This window comes from Trachypithecus francoisi, unplaced genomic scaffold (assembly GCF_009764315.1).
Source record: "Trachypithecus francoisi isolate TF-2019V2 unplaced genomic scaffold, Tfra_2.0 Lachesis_group5, whole genome shotgun sequence".
Lineage (NCBI taxonomy): Eukaryota > Metazoa > Chordata > Mammalia > Primates > Cercopithecidae > Trachypithecus > Trachypithecus francoisi.
In genome coordinates this window covers 35,247,066-35,264,106 of record NW_022681470.1, presented here as the reverse complement: position 1 = coordinate 35,264,106, position 17,041 = coordinate 35,247,066, and the positions used below count along the sequence as shown (strand labels likewise).

The following is a 17,041-nucleotide window of genomic DNA, read 5'->3' as shown; positions in this document are numbered from 1 at the left end:
CCCAGAGAGTTTTGGCTCTTGCAGACCCCTCTCCGGACTGCAGGGCCTTTCTCTCCACTCCTCCACTTGATTCTTCTCTTTCTGCTAACTGGTTTTCTTTTCCAAGAGATCAGCTTTTTCTGCATCTTCAGCTAATGGTGGCAGATGGCAACCCAGCTCCCAGTTACACATCTTCAGTTCTGGGGCCAACTGAGCTCTCACCAGATTCCAGTTCCAAACCCCCAGGGAAAGGAATCCAACTGGGTGAGCTGGGTTGGGTGTCCACCCCGGTCCAGTCAACTGGCTCCTGATTCTGTCCAGGAGGGCAGGGTCCCAGAGCACAGAAGTAGGGGCCTGGGTCAGGGAGATGCCCCCCATGGCTCTGTAAACAGGAGAGGAATAGTATTTTTAGGAAAAGAGACAAAGTTAAGTATCATTCTGTTCCAGAGGAGGTGACATTGGGACCTAGAAAAAAGCACAAGCTTGCCAGTAAAGCTGGCCTGTGCGCAGTGTCAGCAGGAACGTCTGGTGGTGGCTCCCTGCAGGTCTCTCCCCAGGGGCACAGGAAACAGCTTTTTGACAGCCAGGCAAGCCTGTCCCTGAAACTCACACAGCTATCCTGCCACCTGTGAGTTGGGTGATATGGGACTGGGGCATGAGGGAGCTTGGGAAAGGTCAAGGGATGGGGACGGCAGAGACCACTGCCACCAGTCCTCGGCACTGAATTAGAGCTGCATCATCATTTCCATAAAGAAGATAGTGCTGCAGCAGATCATGGCAGCTCGGTTTCCCTGATGACCTTGCTTCTGTTCTTAAAACTGGCACCTACGTAGGCTGCGAGGCAGCCTTTGCTCATCCCGTCCGCCAGCCTGGCACAGACACGGTGACGTATGTATATTTCCAGACATGATCTGGGATGGACCCTGGATAGCATGGAGAATTTTCTTGGGATCTTCCCCAAACCTGCACAGTCCCGGAGGGCTCCATGTTACAGGAGACCCCTGTTGGCTCCCAGGGATCCTCGGGGATGTCCACAGTCCCAAGGCCACAGAGCCAAGAGGGCAGGAGTGGGTCAGGAGGGCCAACACGTGAATACTTCAGGCTAGGCAGCAAAAGTTCAACCAAAAAATACTTCCTCAGCCCCTGCCAAGTGCAGGGTTCTGACTTCCATGCTGAGGATGAAGATGAAGACAGCATAAGCTCTGCCTCTAGAAACTGACAATCTGCACGGAGAGGAAAGACATACGCGGGCTGGAACAGTAAGGTGGGAAATGCCTCTACCCGGCCGAGTGACCTAGTCCTTGGGTCCCTGAGGAGATGTTAGAGCAGAGGGCAGTGCAGCGGGGACGATGGGAGATTCCTGGAGCTTGGAGAAGAAGGGGAGTGAAGGCAAGGACGTGGGAATGTGAAGGGCACATTTGGGACCCTAGAGTGTAGGGTTTACAGATAGGAACAGGGAGAGAAAAGGTGAAAAATAATACACGAAATGCAAGGCCTCGAATGGCAGGTTAAAAGAGTGTGTCTGTTATCCCATCAGTAATCAGCCCTGGGGGTGGTTTTTGAGCAAGAGGGTGAGTTGCAGAGTAAAGTTCGGGAGGAAATCTCTGGAAGTGGCATGGACAATGGATTCCAGGCTGTGAGAAGAAACTCCTGGAGTTGAGGGCACTGGGTCAGAAGCTACTGGACATAGCTCAGGACCCAGACACTAAGATTAGAGTGTGTATGGGAGAGAGGGGAATTCAGGAATAAACACTGGAAATGGTTAAAGGCTCCATGGGACCTGGTTGCTCATTTGCTGTGGACGATGAAGAAGATGTGAAGCTCTAATGACTAACGTGGTACCAAGGGCAGAAAAAGGGCATGTTCTCCACAGCCACGCAGCCATCAAGTGGCAGGGGTGGGGCGTCATCGATGGATTCTGCACAGTCTCTGCCCTTAAGGAACTCACATTCTCTTTTTTCATCCTCGGCTCTTCAGGAAAGGCCCTAAGAAGCCATCAAAGATATGTCATGGAAGAAGCCATCGAGGAAACTTTGTAACAGGTACTTTACTATATTCTCAGAAATCCCCAAAATAACCAAAGGAGCTCTGGGACCAGCTGCATAGGGCAGGGGACTCTGAGCTCCACAGCACTCCAGGTTTCCTCCAGGGATGTCTAGTCCAGGGCACCAAGTGGACAGGCAAACAGACAGGCTGGTGAAAGCCCTGTGAAGGGATGAGGTCCAGCCTTTGGCTTGAAATCAGCCTGTGCTCTAGCTGTCAGAGAACTGAGCAAGGACAAGGACTCCCGTCAGCAAATCAGGCAGAGAAGGGTTTGGGGACACGGGGGAGTTTGGTTTTGGCTGTGTTGAAGTTGTCAGGATGATGAGGCCCTGAAACAACAGGTAGATCCAAGCTTGGATGACAGGTCAGGGCTTGAGTCCAAGGCTTGGGGTTGCCTGCCAGGGACCGTGATTTGAGGCCACTGTTCAAGTTCATACTTTTCTTTCTTTTTTTTTTTTTTTTTTTAGACAGAGTCTCACTCTGCCACCCAGGCTGCAGTGCAGTGGCATGATCTTGGCTCACGGCAACCTCCGCTTCCCGGGATCAAGCGATTCTCCTGCCTCAGCCTCCCAAGTAGCTGGGATTACAGGCGCCCACCAGCAGGCTCAGCTAATTTTTGTATTTTTAGTAGAGACGGGGTTTCTCCATGTTGGTCAGGCTGGTCTCAAACTCCTGACCTCAAGTGATTCGCCTGCCTCGGCCTCCCAAAGTGCTGGGATTACAGGCATAAGACGCTGCAGTCAGCCAAGTTCATGGTGCTTTAGAGCAAAGTTGACATTTGTACCTCTTAAACAAATTTACATTGCCTTCTCAACCAGTTTATCTGGGAGGAATAACAAGCTGCCATATGAATACTGATGAGAAAGGAGGTGGGAGAGGCATTTGATCATCAGTCACGTTATGATTACGGACACCCAATCAATAAAGAAACGTGAAGTCAGTGTTCCTGAACATGAAGAACAAGACCAGGGCTTGGGTTTTGGAGTCACATGGACTTTTTTTTGTTTCAGCTCATTTGTCTTTTTGCCCATTAATAAATTAATCTAGACTCTAGATTCCAGAGCCAGTTTGATCTCTTTCAGGAGGGCCTGTGTCAGTTTGGCTCTGACCTTCTGAACCTGAGGGTTGATACTAAGTGCTACATACTCATTCACTGAGCAGTGTGTGTTAATTCTAGGGTTGCTGTGTTGAGCGAGACAGACTCTATTTCTACTGTCCAACTCTAAGAAGCAAGTGAGCAGGTCCCTAGAAAAATGTCAAGTAATTCAGGGAAAACCCTAGGGGTCATCCATGTGGAGAATGGAGGCAGATGCTGTTGTCTGAGAGTTTATGTCCCTCAGAACTTGTATGCTGAAACCTAACCTCCAAGGGGATGGATGGTATTAGAGGTGGGGGATTAGGTCATGATGGCAGCACCCTCACGAATGGAATTAGTGTCCCTTATAAAAGAGAGATCTCTTGCCCCTTCTACCATGTGAAGACACAGTGAGAAGAGGCCATCTGTGAGCCAGAAAATGCCTGCATTAGAAAGCAAATCTGTCAGAGCCTTGAGCTTGAACTTTACAGCCTGCAGGACTGTAAGAAATAAATGTCTGTGGTTTTTTTTTTTTTTTTTTTTTTTTTTAGACGGAGTCTCGCTCTGCCGCCCAGGCTGGAGTGCAGTGGCCGGATCTCAGCTCATTGCAAGCTCCGCCTCCCAGGTTCACACCATTCTCCTGCCTCAGCCTCCCGAGTAGCTGGAACTACAGGCGCCCGCCATCTCCCCTGGCTAGTTTTTTGTATTTTTTAGTAGAGACGGGGTTTCACCGTGTTAGCCAAGATAGTCTCGATCTCCTGACCTCGTGATCCGCCCGTCTCAGCCTCCCAAAGTGCTGGGATCACAGGCTTGAGCCACTGAGCCCGGCCATGTCTGTAGTTTTTAAGCCACTCCATTTATGATATTTTGATTTAGCAACCCAAACTACTAAGACAATGGAGGAATAGTAGCCAAGAGAGATACAAAAGAAGTTAGGGGTAGAAGAACAGGAGTCAAGGAAGCTGGGGAATTCAAGGAAGATGGATTACTCACCAGGGTCAAAAGCAGGAACTCAATCAGAAGAACAAGAGCTGCAGAAGAGTCAATAGAATTGGCCGTCAGGAGGTGACCAGCTTCCTTTAAGGGAGCAGCTTCAAGAGAAAGGCAGGCAGAGGACAGACGTTCAGAGCTAAGCAGAGTGGGCATGGGGAGGCAGCCAGGCCCTTTCGTACACTCCTCAGTGAAGAGGAAGCAGCGTAACCCACCGGGTGCTGTGGACTAAGGTAAGTGTTTAAATATAGGGAAGCATGGACAGAGGGCAACTGGGAAAATGGCTTTTACTTAGATTATTTTAAAGAACAATCTGGACTACCAACAGGAGAATAGAAAAATAGATTATGAGGTAGACACAAGATAGAAACTTCATGTCAGTTAAAAAATAATGAATTACTGTTATATAGAAACAATATGCATGAGTTGTACAATTTTGAGCAAAATAATACATAACGTATGATTCCATTTATGTCAACTTTAAGAACAGGCAAAATAACACATAATGGTAGAGATTAGAATAATAGTAACCTGGATATGGGGCAGATGTGAGCTGGGAAGAGGGGCTGGAAGTGTTCTAGAACAATTCCAGTCATGTATCTGTACATAAAAATTCATCAAGTTGCACATTTGTGCACATAACCATATAAATCTCAAAGTTTCAAGTCTTTAAAACAATGAACAGGAGATAGACACATTCTTATCTCTTGCTGAGTAACAAATTACCTCAAGACTTAGCAACTTAAAAACAAGTATTTATTATTTCATGGCTGCTGCAGGTCAGGTGTCCAGGAGAAGCTTAACTGAGTGGTTCTGGCTCAGGATCTTCTCAGGCAGTTGCAGGCAAGAGGTCAGCCAGGGTTGCCATCATCTGAAGGCTTTACTGGGGCTGGAGGATTCACTTCCAAGTCAAATGGCTCACTCAAATGGCTATTGGCAGGAGGCCTCAATTTCTTGCCATGTAGCCTTCTTCACAGGATTGCTTGGGCGTCCTTACAACATGGCAGCCAGCTTCACCCAGAATGAGTGTCCAAGAGAGAGCAAGATGGAAACCACCATGTCTTCTATGACTTAACCTCAGAAGTAATACACATCACTTCTGCCATGTTCCATTCATTAGAAGCAAGTTGCTCTGTCTAGCCCACAGTTAAGAGGAGAGGAATTGGGTTCCTCTTGAAGGAAAGAGTATAAAAGGAGTATTAAATAATTTGTGGGCCTAGTTTGAAACCACCACAGCACAGAACTGAATAGTACAGTGTTCCCAACTGTTTGGAGGCTTGATAGTCAAGGGACAGGGTCTGGGAAGTCCCCTTTGATGGGCAGAATAACATCCTGCAAAGATGTCCATGTTCTAAGTCCCTGAACCTGTGAATATGTTATGTTACCTGGCCAGGAGGAATTAGGGTTGCTAATTGGTTAACCTTAAAATAAAAAGATTATTTCAGATTATCCAGGTGGGCTCAATGTAATCACAAGGGTCCTTAAACGTGGAAGCAAGAGGCAGAAGAGTCAGTGTCAGAGTGATGAGGCACGAGAAAGATCCCACCGCCATTGTTGGCCTTGAAGATGGGAGGGACCATCAGCCAAGGAAGGCAGGTGGCCTCCAGAAGCCAGGAAAGGCCAGGAGCAGATTTTCCCCTAGAGCTTCCAGAAGGAATGCCGTTGTGCTGTCACCTTGATTTGAGCCTAATAAGATCCACGTTAGGCCCATTTCTTGTTGTCTTAAGCTATTAAATTTGTGGTGATCTGTGACAGCAGCAATAGGGAACTAATACAGAGCTCTGCCCACCCTTCTCCTTTTCCCCATTTCTGATCCATTTCTGCTTTCATCACATGCTTATGATTATTGTACTTATTTCTACACTGTCCATATTGTTATTCTGCATGCTTGCCATCACACCTTTAAAGCTATAAGCTTCTTGTAAACAAGGCCTACATGTGTTTTGAGTTTTGTTTTTTAAATGTTTATCGGAAGCACCAAATACATTGCTCATCAATTTGCAGCCATTAAGAACTTGACCTGGAGAAAAGGGAATACTTGTACACTGTTGGTGGGGATGTACAGCCACTATGGAGAACAGTTTGGGGGTTGTTCCTCAAAAAACTAAAAATTAAGCTACCATAGATCCAGCAGTCCCACTGCTGTGTATATACCTACAAGAAAGAAAATCAGCATATTGAAGAGAGAGTTGCACTCCCACGTTTGTTGCATCACCCTTCACAATAGACAAGATTCGGAAGCAACCTAAGTGTCCATCAACAGACGAATGAGGAAAATATCGTACACACACAGAATGGAGGACTATTCAGCCATAAAAAGAATGAACTCCTGTCATTTGCAACAATGTGGATGGAACTGGAGATCATTATGTTTAGCGAAATAAACCAGGCACAGAAAGACAAACATCACATGTTCTCACTTATCTGTGGGATCTGAAAATGAAAACAATGAAACTCCTGGATACAAAGAGTAGAAGGATGGCTACCAGAGGCTGAGAAGGGTAGTGGGGGGTTTGGGGGCAAGGTAGGGATGGTTAAGGGGAACAAAAGATAGAATAAATAAGACCTACTATTTTATAGCACTACAGGGTGACTATAGTCAATAACTGTACATTTCAAATAACTTAGAGAGCAATTGGATTGTTTGCAACTCAAAGGATAAATGCTTGAAGGGATGGATACCCCATTCTCCATGGCATGCTTATTTCACCTTGCATGCCTTTGTCAAAATATTTCATGTACCCCATAAATATATACACCTACTATGAACCCACAAAATTAACCATAATAATAAAATTCCAAAAAAAAAAAAAGAACTTGTCCAGTTATTTATTAGATGGTAGAAGCAGCCAGCTTAGCAAAGAGATGAAACAAGGAGGAACTGGTGTGAAATAAAATATGAAATCCCATAATTCCTCCTCTTTCAAATTGAAGCCAAAGCATCACACCGAGGGCCGGACAGTTTCTGAAACACTGTTTGCTCTGTATCTTCTTTACTCTCATTTCAAGCTGGCAGTTAAGCTTCACCTTCCCTTAGTCCGGGACTTTGGGGCAGGCGCAGTGTGGCCCACAGAAGGTTGGGTGGTCACTGGCTCCTCTCCACCTTTGTAAACGCCTGAGGCCTCTGAAGGAAGGTTCCCTTTGGGGGTGGAGGGAGGGAGAGGAAATCTTCAAGGGGGTGAGAAGGGTGGATCTCCAGAACCCAAGAAAGCCACCCAGTTCCTATGAGCAGCAAGGACCTGAGTCCTGCTTGGTGATAAGACCTCAGAGGGGTGTGGTGCAGGCAGAACTCAAGGCCGAGCAGTTCCCTGCATCACCCAAGACACCCGGGCCCCATACACGGGTGGAAGCTGATGACCTGGAGGGAGCGAGTGGGCGGGCCAGGCAGCAGGGTCTCTCCTGAGATCACACAGACTAATGTCTGCTATCATCAGGGGCCCTCCCCATGCTCTGACCTGGGACCTTTGCAGACCCAGGTAGAATGGAGGGAGCTGGTGGTTGGGAGGACCCTAAGATGACTAAGATGGAATTTCCCACCAATCCATCAGGAAGCAGGGGGAAGTGTTGGAGTCTGAAATACACTGATAGAGAACCAAAAAGAAGTGACCTCCACACACTCGAGTTTTGGACTGGAACTCAAAACCACGACATCCCCTTTGGCTTTGAATGAAGGCTTTTAATCTCCAATGGAGGCCTGGGGTCGGGTGGTATTTAAGAGGACAAGAAGCCCTGACTGTGCAGCTTAAGGAGCCGGGAGGTGATGAACCGGACCTGCTGGTAGGTTCTGCGGCTGCGCTAGGTTGGAAACATATTCGATGTCACTGGGATTGAGGTACAGATAAATCAGAAGGCAGCTCCAGAAGCCAAGGGTGAAAAGGGTGCCCAGACTTGGTGTGAATATTTCCCGCTGGATGGAGAGAAAGGGCAGGACCTGAGGCAAGGTCAGTTCCGCCGCTGGTGGTGCACCCTCCCCACCGTGGGAGCCCCGGGCAGCAACCTCCAGGCTGGGCGACCCAAGTCCTCCTTCCTGGTGCCACATGCTCTACGACTGAGTGTGCTGGGTGGCAGCGTCTGCTAACAGTCCCTACTCCCTGCACAACCTCAGGAGGGGTGTGATGTGAGTGCGGCTGGCAGCACATGGCCTTGGGGAAAACAAGGCACCCGACTGAGACAAGGCACAACTTGTATGGATCTACCTACCCCTGATTGTAGTTGTTCTTTAGAGCACACAACAAACATTTCTCCTGCAGAGGACAGAAACGGCACAAGAAAGATCAGTTTCCCCTGGTCCAAGGAGGGCAGCCTGCGAGGATCCTCATCTGCCCTTGCTAAAGGGAGGGACAGAATAAGAGGGTGGAGCCGGCGGGCAGGCGCATCCAGGGGCAAGTCCTGCACGGTCACAGCTAAGGAGGCGCCACCGGCCTAGAAGGCAAGGCAGGTCAGGGAGGGCGCAGGCTCGGGCGCACCCGGAAGTCCCTTCACTATGATACAGCACAAGCTCGGGGAAGTCACCAGGGAGCAGGAGCCAGGGGCGTGGCACCAGTGCTGGGCTCGGGCAGGGCTTCACTTACACAGCAGGGCCCACACTCATGAAGAGGATCCAGTGAGCCCTGTTTTTTTTGTGCCATCGTCTTCTTGTGAAGAGCACAGGGTGCTCCATTGGCTCCACTGGCTCCATCCATTTTCTTGGGCCTGAGCTGTGGTTCTCTGTGAGTCTTTCCCATCAGCCTGAGTTCCTGCTGTTCCTTTGGTGCTCTTCTAAGGGGACTCGGGGAGGAGGGCCAGGGAGGGGCGGAGAGTTGGGGAGACATTTTCCAACATGACAAGGAGATAACCAGTACACAGGTGGCCATGGAAGGCCTTGACTCCAAATCACAGGGGCAGTAGGAGCCAAGACAACTCCTCCAAGAGTCTGGGTGTCCTCTGAACCCAAAAGGGATTCAACAAAGGGAAGGGAGGAGACCCTTTAGGGATGGGGAGAGACGAGTGCAGGTTACACTTACAGCTTATAGTTCTTCTGTGTATTTATTAAAATGTCCATCTTCTCATCCATATCTTTCTGCATTTCCTTCAAGAGAGAATTCAGAACTAGCATCTGCGTTTTGAAGGGCTTTGGAAATACCTTCCTCCCACCTCTCTGCAAACCAATCTGCATCTTACTTCCTCAAGAATCCTTGCTAGACTTGGGTGAGGTGGATTTTGGAGTGTCCGTGACATGTACAGCTTCTCCCCTTCCTCATTCCCATTCCCCAACGAGACGAAAGCACAGGCAGAGACATCAGGGGACTTTTCCGAAGTCTCTAGGTGAGCCAGAGGCCAGCTACTGTTTTATCTGATCTCACACTTTGGATAAAAGCAATGCTTGCCTTGGTTTGATGCCTATAAAATGATGGAACCAAGAAGACCAATCTTGTGACCCCAAAGACACTTTGCAATGTTTTGACCCTTGCCATGCACCCAGATTCTACGTATTTGTGTTTGCTTCATCTTTTACCTAATTCCTGGCAAAGATGGTCAACAACAAGTAAAACTGACAGCAGCTAAAGGGATACATCACATGTATTATTCACTCAGAACAGAAAGAATAATACAATCTTGACAAAGTTTTGATCTATAAAATTCGACCTGGGTAAATCGAATGGAAATAGTGGACATTCTAAGATGGTAGAAGCCATAATTGACAATATTTGTTACAGAAAAACAGGTTTGGGTTGTCATAAAATAGAAATAAAAAGAATTTAATCCAATAAAATAATTTTCATTAAAAAATGAAAGATTTGGTAACAGTTTAATTGATGTACTTAGAAAATTGATCAAGAAATTACACTGTCTGCATAGAGATGATTTCATAAAATACCTTCTCGAAAAGCATTTTTAAATATTAAGACAAATTTGAATAAAATATTTGTATTCATAGAGTCAAAATATCCTTGAAGTCAATGTCCCCTAGGTCCAAAACATCACAGTCAAAATGTCCCATATTCTTACATGTTTCACCAACATGTACCCCTTCAAAATCATCATGTTCCAAACCGATTTCATTTTCCCAAGCTAGCTCTATCTCCCCACTGGCATTGTCATTGTCACCACTTTCTTCTAATCATCCAGATTAAAATTTGGTGTCATCACGGATGCTTGCCTCTCGAGACTTCAGTCTCCATACTGAATTGGTCACCAGGAACTGTTATTTTTCATTCAGTGCATCTTTCAGATTTATCTTTTCCTTCTTTCCCTACACCTGGTCCAGCTCTGGTGTTCCTACTGCCAGACATCTCCACCTGCTCCCCGGGCCCCACCCAGGCAGCCTTGCAAACAAACACCTGCTGGCCTCAGCTTTTTGAAGTGCTGCTCCCAGCATGTTCTTTGATTAAGAATCTCCAGAGGCCTCTTGCTGCTCACAGAACCAAGTCCTAGCTTGTCTGCGTGTCTTTCAAAAGCCATCATTACCTACAACCTTTGTGCCCATTCATTTTTTTTTCCCTCAGTTTCCCCCAGTGGTCCCACTTCATGACTGATCCCCGTGTTGACCACCATATACAATAGCTCCTCCTGCCTCCTGCCCTGCTCAAGCTGCTCCCCTGCCTGAAATCGCCTCCTTTATGCCTTTCCATACCCAGCCTCCCCAGCAACAAAACACTTACTTTGTTTGGATTTTAAGAGAGAAATAATTAATGCATGCCCTTTGTAGAAAATTTGGACAACACAGAGGGATATAAAAGTATGAATATTCTCATCCAGAAATAACTGCTATGAACCCCTTTGGTATATTTTTTTCCAATCTTTTTTCCATATATTTACTTACTTTTTTTTTTTTTTTACCTAGCTGAGATCAGCCTATGTATATTACTTGCATCTTGCTTTTTTAGTCCTCATTATAAATATTCTTTCTAAACATTTTCTTTAATAGTTCCTAACTTTTATTATATAAATATTTCATAATTTATTTGGCTATTCCCCTACTGTTGAAAATTGAGGTTGTTTCCAAATTTTTATTATTACAAATAATCCTGTGATGAACGTCTTTTTATGTATACCCATGATGGCATTTCTGATTATTCTCATAGGTTAAATTCTGAGAAGTGAAATTGATAAATCAAGAGGTTGATTTTTTTATATCTATTGTCTAACAATGTTCCAGTTTTGTACAAATTTGCACTCTAATTAACAGCATAAGAGCATTTATGTCTTGTACTATAATTGTCATAAATTAAAAATTTGCTTATTTGAGTGTAACAATAATTGTTCATTTGCATGTATTTAATTATGAGGTCAGGCCTTCGTTAACATGTTTATTGCTTTTTAGTTATATTCTCTTCTGTGGGTTGTCTGTTCACACTCTTGTCTATTTTCCTACTTAGTTCTTACTGATTTGTGTGAACTTTACATGTTATGGATAAAAACCTTTTTTCTGTGCTTACATTTGTGGAAAAATGTTCCCCCAAACTGTTGTTTTAATTCTGTAAATATAAATGATTTTTGTGTCATAATTCTTTTAAAAAATCTTACATAGCTAAATATATCAATATTTCCTTTGTAATTGCTTCCATTGTATTTATATTTAGAACTTCCATTTACATATTTACTTAAAATTTCTTCTTATTGGTTTTTATTATTTAAAATCACTTCATAGAGTATTTAACTTTACAGTGTTACCTGGCTTAAGGTTTTTCTTCATATAGTCAAACAATGTTTCTAATATTAATACCTAATCCTTTCCTTCTCACTGACATCAAAAAATCACCTTTATCATATTGTAAATTCTATAGAGCTGTGGTTCTCAACCTTGATTATACACTGGAATCACCTGGGCAACTAAAAACCACTGGCACCTGGACCTCATTCTAAGCGCTTCTGACTTAATTGTTATGAGGTGTAGCCTGGACATGGGGAAGGCGTAGGGGAAAGGCTTTCCAGGTGATTCTAACGTGTAGCCAAGGTTAGTAACTGCTGCTAAAGTGTTTAGGACCTGGTTCTTATCCACGGGCAAGCATCTGAATCAAAACGGAGTTTTAAGCAACTCCGGCCCACCCTGGAGATGTTTATTCAGTTCCTCTGGGAAAGGGTGTCAGTCAATAGAGTTTTAAAATTCTCACAACTGATTCTCATTACATCCCAGGCAGAGAGGCTGTTGAGGCGTTATCTATCCCATTTCATTCATGTGTTTGGTTATCCTTGGACTGATTTAATAACTTTGTTTTTATAGTGAATTTTGATATCTGGTAAGGCTAGTGTCCCCTTACAGCTCTTGAAAAATGGGTACCTATTTGCTTTTGCCAGTTCATGCTTCTACATCAGTGCTGCTCAATCTTTCCCCTGGGAACTTGTCTAAACTACAAGGGCCCAGCCCCATCTGAACATGAGCCCAGGCTCTGTTTTATTAGTGTTCCAGGTGATTCTGAAACACACCACATGTTGTGAATCACTGCTGTAGAATCTAGATCATCCTAGTAATTTTTTGAGTTAAAAAAGAATCTTAAGGCCAGGCGCGGTGGCTCAAGCCTGTAATCCCAGCACTTTGGGAGGCCGAGACGGGCGGATCACGAGGTCAGGAAATCGAGACCATCCTGGCTAACACGGTGAAACCCTGTCTCTACTAAAAATACAAAAACTAGCCGGGCGAGGTGGCGGGCACCTGTAGTCCCAGTTACTCGGGAGGCTGAGGCAGGAGAATGGCGTGAACCCGGGAGGCGGAGCTTGCAATGAGCTGAGATCCGGCCACTGCACTCCAGCCTGGGTGACAGAGCGAGACTCCACCTCAAAAAAAAAAAAAAAAAAGAATCTTATTGGGCTCTTGATGAGATTTGCAGTAAGCTTCCGATGCAGTCTTCAAGGCTTAACTTGAGACTCACTTTCTCTGTAAGGACTTCACTGCTTACTCCAACACTCATTCACTTCTCACGCCTCTAAGCCCCTAACTAGCAAACAACCAAAGTATTTGGTTAAATATTTGGCTTGCAATTCTGTCTTACAATGGAATTTGGGATTACTAGCAGATAATAAGCTCCTGGAGGGCAGGGTCAGCTAGTATCTCTTCCACAGTTTCCAGTATGACTGGTCTATGGAAGGCACTCAAGTAATGCTTACCTTCATAATTTCCACAAATTCGTGAAGTTTATCAAAATCCTTGTCCATTAGATCCTTTATCTAACAAGGAAGAAAGGCATGGCTTGACAAAACACAGAGCACGTTATTGAGGTTAGTTGTGGCGTCTTTAGGGCATTTTAAGGAAAGGGCAGCAGCTGCTCCTCTGGCACAGACTAATAATGGCCTGTTAGAGTCACTTTCTTCTCAAGGAGTCTGTGAAGGAACTAGGGTGCAAGCACCATCAAGTCAGCACCGCCATCAGCCTTGGCACGGCTTAGATCTGCTTACCGCAAGGCTGCATGTGGAGCTCAGACCACAGCTTCAATTACACTTTCTTGCTTGATCATTCCCTTTTTTCTAAGGATGCTACAGGTGTTGGTTGTATCATAGAAATGAGAGGGTTCCTGCTTTGCCACTTGCTCAGGGGAGGCGAATAAGGAAGACGGGGTTGGTCCCTGACTGCCCCTAAATTCACATTCCAAATCAGCCTCTCTCACTCAACTTTATCACTAAGGTGACATCACCCACCCTTATCAAAGAGACACTTTAGGGAGTCCTCAGTCACTCAAAAATTGGGTTTAGGCATCAAACAAGTAAGAAGTGAATAACCTAACACTGCAGCTCTCTGGGTATTAGGACTGAGTTACATTTTTCCATGCAATTCCTGCTTTCCTTCACTATTCAAAGTTAAGGATTGCATTTTTCCTGAAGCTACACTTTTCCTCCATGATATGGAAGGCCTCATCTCGTTACCTGTTTTATCTCCTCCATTTTCTCCTTGAGCTCTTCTCTCACTTCCCTGAGTTCATTCTGAGGAAATAAAATGGAGAAGAGAAGGAGGAAAGAAAGATCTAGGATGGAGGGGAAACTGTCAACAGGAGGAAAGAAAAGATCCAGGGGCATTGTCAGAGAAAAGCCTCCGATAGGGAGGAAACAAAGGATGTTGTTGAGACAATAGGATAGACCAGGTGCACTGGCTCACACCTGTAATCCCACCACTTTGGGAGGCCAAGACTGGGGGATCCCTCGAAACAGGGAGTTTGAGACCAGCCTGGGCAACATTGCGAGACCCCCCATCTCAAAATTAATTAATTAATGTTTTAAAAAGACTATAAGACAGTGGGACCTACAGGCATCTCTGCCAAAAAATGCACAGCCTGAATCTCATCATGAGGAATCCAACAGACAAAGCCAAATTGAGTGTTATCCCACAATGTAAGTGATCTGTAATCTGTAAAAATGTCAATGTCCCTAGACCAGGTGTGGTGGCTCAAATCTGTAATCCCAGCACTTTGGGAGGCCAAGGCCGACAGATCAGCTGAGGTCAGGAGTTTGAAACCAACATGGTGAAACCCCATGTCTACTAAAAATACAAAAATCAGCCAGGCATGGTGGCAGGTGCCTATAGTACCAGAAAGTCGGGAGGCTGAGGCAGGAGAACTGCTTGAACCTGGGAGGCAGAGGCTGCAGTGAGCCGAGATCGCACCACTGCACTCCAGCCTGGGTGACAGAGGGAGACCCTGTCTCAAAAAATAAAATAAAAATAAATAAATGTAGTGTCCCCAAAGACAAAGAACTGTTCTGTTCCAGATTATAGAAAAGACACCTGGTAATTAGAGGCAATGTGTGATCCTGGATCAGACCCTAGACCAGAAAACGTCTCCTTTCTGTTGTTAGGAAATACACGTGTGGGACAACTGGTGAAATTAGAACAAAGGCTATAGATGAGTGTTGTCTCTGTGTTAACTTCCAGATTTTGGTAATTGCACTGTGCCTACGTAAGAGGATATTCTTGTATTTAGGAAATAGGCACTGAGGACTCGGAGAAAACTTACTCTCAAGTGGTTTGGAGTATAGACTGTGAATCCGAGTTCACACACTCACCTTTAGGTCCTGTGTCCCTCCCGCTTTGGTAAACCACCCTTCTTGTTTAACTGCTTTGTAATCAAATGTCTGTGGATTGAAACAGGAACACAGACTGTTGGGAATTGCAGGCGGATGGAAGTGCAGAGGCGGGTGGAAGTGCAGAGGCAGAAGAGATCCCCCTGTGTTTCTGCTCCAGCCTTATGGTTAGGGCGAGGGGAAAGCTGGGGGCCCCACCTGTGCAGAAGGTTCCTCTCTCCTCCTCCCTCTTTCAGCTATTCTGGTTCCACTTCCCTGCTGACCCACAGGGCCTCAGCTCCTTTTGTCCCTGAAACAGCCAGGCTCATTCCCACCTTGGGCCTCAGTGCATGCTGCCTCCTCTGCCTAGAAGGCTCTTACTCTGCCTTTGCAAGGCCAGCGTCTTGTCCTTCAGCTCTCAGCTCAAAGGAAGGCCTTTCCCTACCACCCACTTTACGGCAGCCACTAGCCACGTCTCCTGTCTTAATTCCCAGAAGAGCAGGTGACACTGCTGAATGAGTCCTGGTTCATTTATGCATCTGATTGGTTACACTGTGAAGTTTTATGAGAGCAAGAACTCTCAGTGCATCCCCCAGCACCTGGCACAGGTCTTGGCCACTAGGATCAGCAAATGACCCCTGACTCCAGGTCACTTCCCCATGGATCTCAGGCCTGGCTGCTGGCATGGCCTCAAAAGAGCTTCTTACTTTGGTCGGCTCTGGCTTCAATTCCAGGCAAACTGCCTTATAGTTCTTGCTCTGCCAAAAGAGGAGACTGGGATTCAGCCTGGCAGGCATCAGGACTGGGGAGGAGAACATCTGGCCCTTGCACAGGAACCCTGCACCCCCGCCCCCATCCCCAGCCCCCCCACCCAACCATGCAACCCTGCCTGCCCAACTGGCTTGAGCTCAGGCTCACAGACCCCGCAGCACCCGGATCCGATTCCTGCCAACTCACATCTTGTGGTGCTGTCCTCTTCCTATGGGTGTGTGTCTGCCTATTTAGCAGGCAGCCCTCTCCCTGCTGGAGGGCCAGCATGGAGAGAGCACTTTAGGATAACTAGAAGCAAGCCCCAGAACTGTTGCTTCCAGAGCAAGGACTTCGGCCACAGGCAGATTTGCGCTTTAACCTCAGCTGACCTCTCTACTAGCTCTGTCATTTTGGGTGAGTTGCTTAGCCTCTCCGAGCCCCCATTTCCTCATCTATAAAAGCGAGGTGATGATCATACTTATCTAATAAGGTTATTCTGAGCCTTAGCCTTGCTGGTTAGATGCGGGCCTGGCAGGCCTGGGCCGTGGAACCATGAGTGCTCCCTCGGCAGTGCTCCTCATCCCCAGAGGGAGGCAGCAGAGGCCTCTTTCCTTCCCACCCCAAGGCCAGGGATTAATCTCACACCCCTTCCAGACAGAGAGGCTGCGTTATGCTCAGAACAGATAAAAACAACAAACAAAAATAAAACCGAGATTCATGGGAGCGTTCACTGTATCCCCTGCCCCCACCATCTCCATTCAGTAGGAGCTCAGAGAGGACCCACACTGTCCAGCAATGTCTCTTTTACCAAATGTGTTTTCTTCAGTTCTGCCCCCTTGGCCGACATGATGGAGGAGGCCAGGGTGTTCTTCAACTTCCCACAATAGCCCCCGGGACCAGGCCACTGTCCTAGGCAACATACAGGTCAAGGTGAGAGCAGGGTGACCACCCCTTTGTGTACGGAACAGCTGAGGTCACAATGCCCAGGACCCACATGGTGGTCCAGAGTGTCACCATAGCTTCAGGCCTGGGGGGTTTTGGCCACTGAGATGAGGGGCTCAGGCCAGGTTTCAGAGTCCCATCAGGCCTCCCTCTTGCAACAGAAGGAAAGTCCACACTGAGGGGACCATAGCCTGCTACGGCTGAAGTGCAAGGCACATGTCAGAAGCAGAGGCTCCTTCTGCAGCAGGACTCACCTACTTACTCAGAGGGACATCCTCCAGGGATAGCCACCTCCTC

The 17,041-nt window shown here is 46.5% G+C and overlaps 1 protein-coding gene across 5 annotated transcripts; it reads right to left on the bottom strand.

Annotated features, from left to right (window-relative positions):
• Positions 1-6,901: 6,901 nt before the first annotated feature.
• Positions 6,902-16,761, bottom strand: TEX35 (testis expressed 35). 5 transcript variants are annotated; one of them, XM_033198155.1, is made up of 9 exons: positions 16,611-16,761; positions 15,760-15,810; positions 15,056-15,124; positions 13,925-13,981; positions 13,172-13,231; positions 9,091-9,155; positions 8,659-8,854; positions 8,288-8,331; positions 6,902-7,226 (listed from the first exon to the last, which is right to left on the bottom strand). In XM_033198155.1, the coding sequence occupies exons 1-9, from the start codon at positions 16,647-16,649 to the stop codon at positions 7,121-7,123; spliced, it is 687 nt and encodes a 228-aa protein (XP_033054046.1). In that variant the 5' UTR covers positions 16,650-16,761; the 3' UTR covers positions 6,902-7,120. The 5 variants fall into 5 exon arrangements, with proteins under 5 accessions (XP_033054046.1, XP_033054042.1, XP_033054043.1 ...); XM_033198151.1 differs by having other exon boundaries at positions 6,918-7,226; positions 15,652-15,810; positions 16,611-16,751; XM_033198152.1 differs by having other exon boundaries at positions 6,918-7,226; positions 8,659-8,845; positions 15,652-15,810; positions 16,611-16,751.
• Between the last annotated feature and the right edge of the window lie 280 nt (positions 16,762-17,041).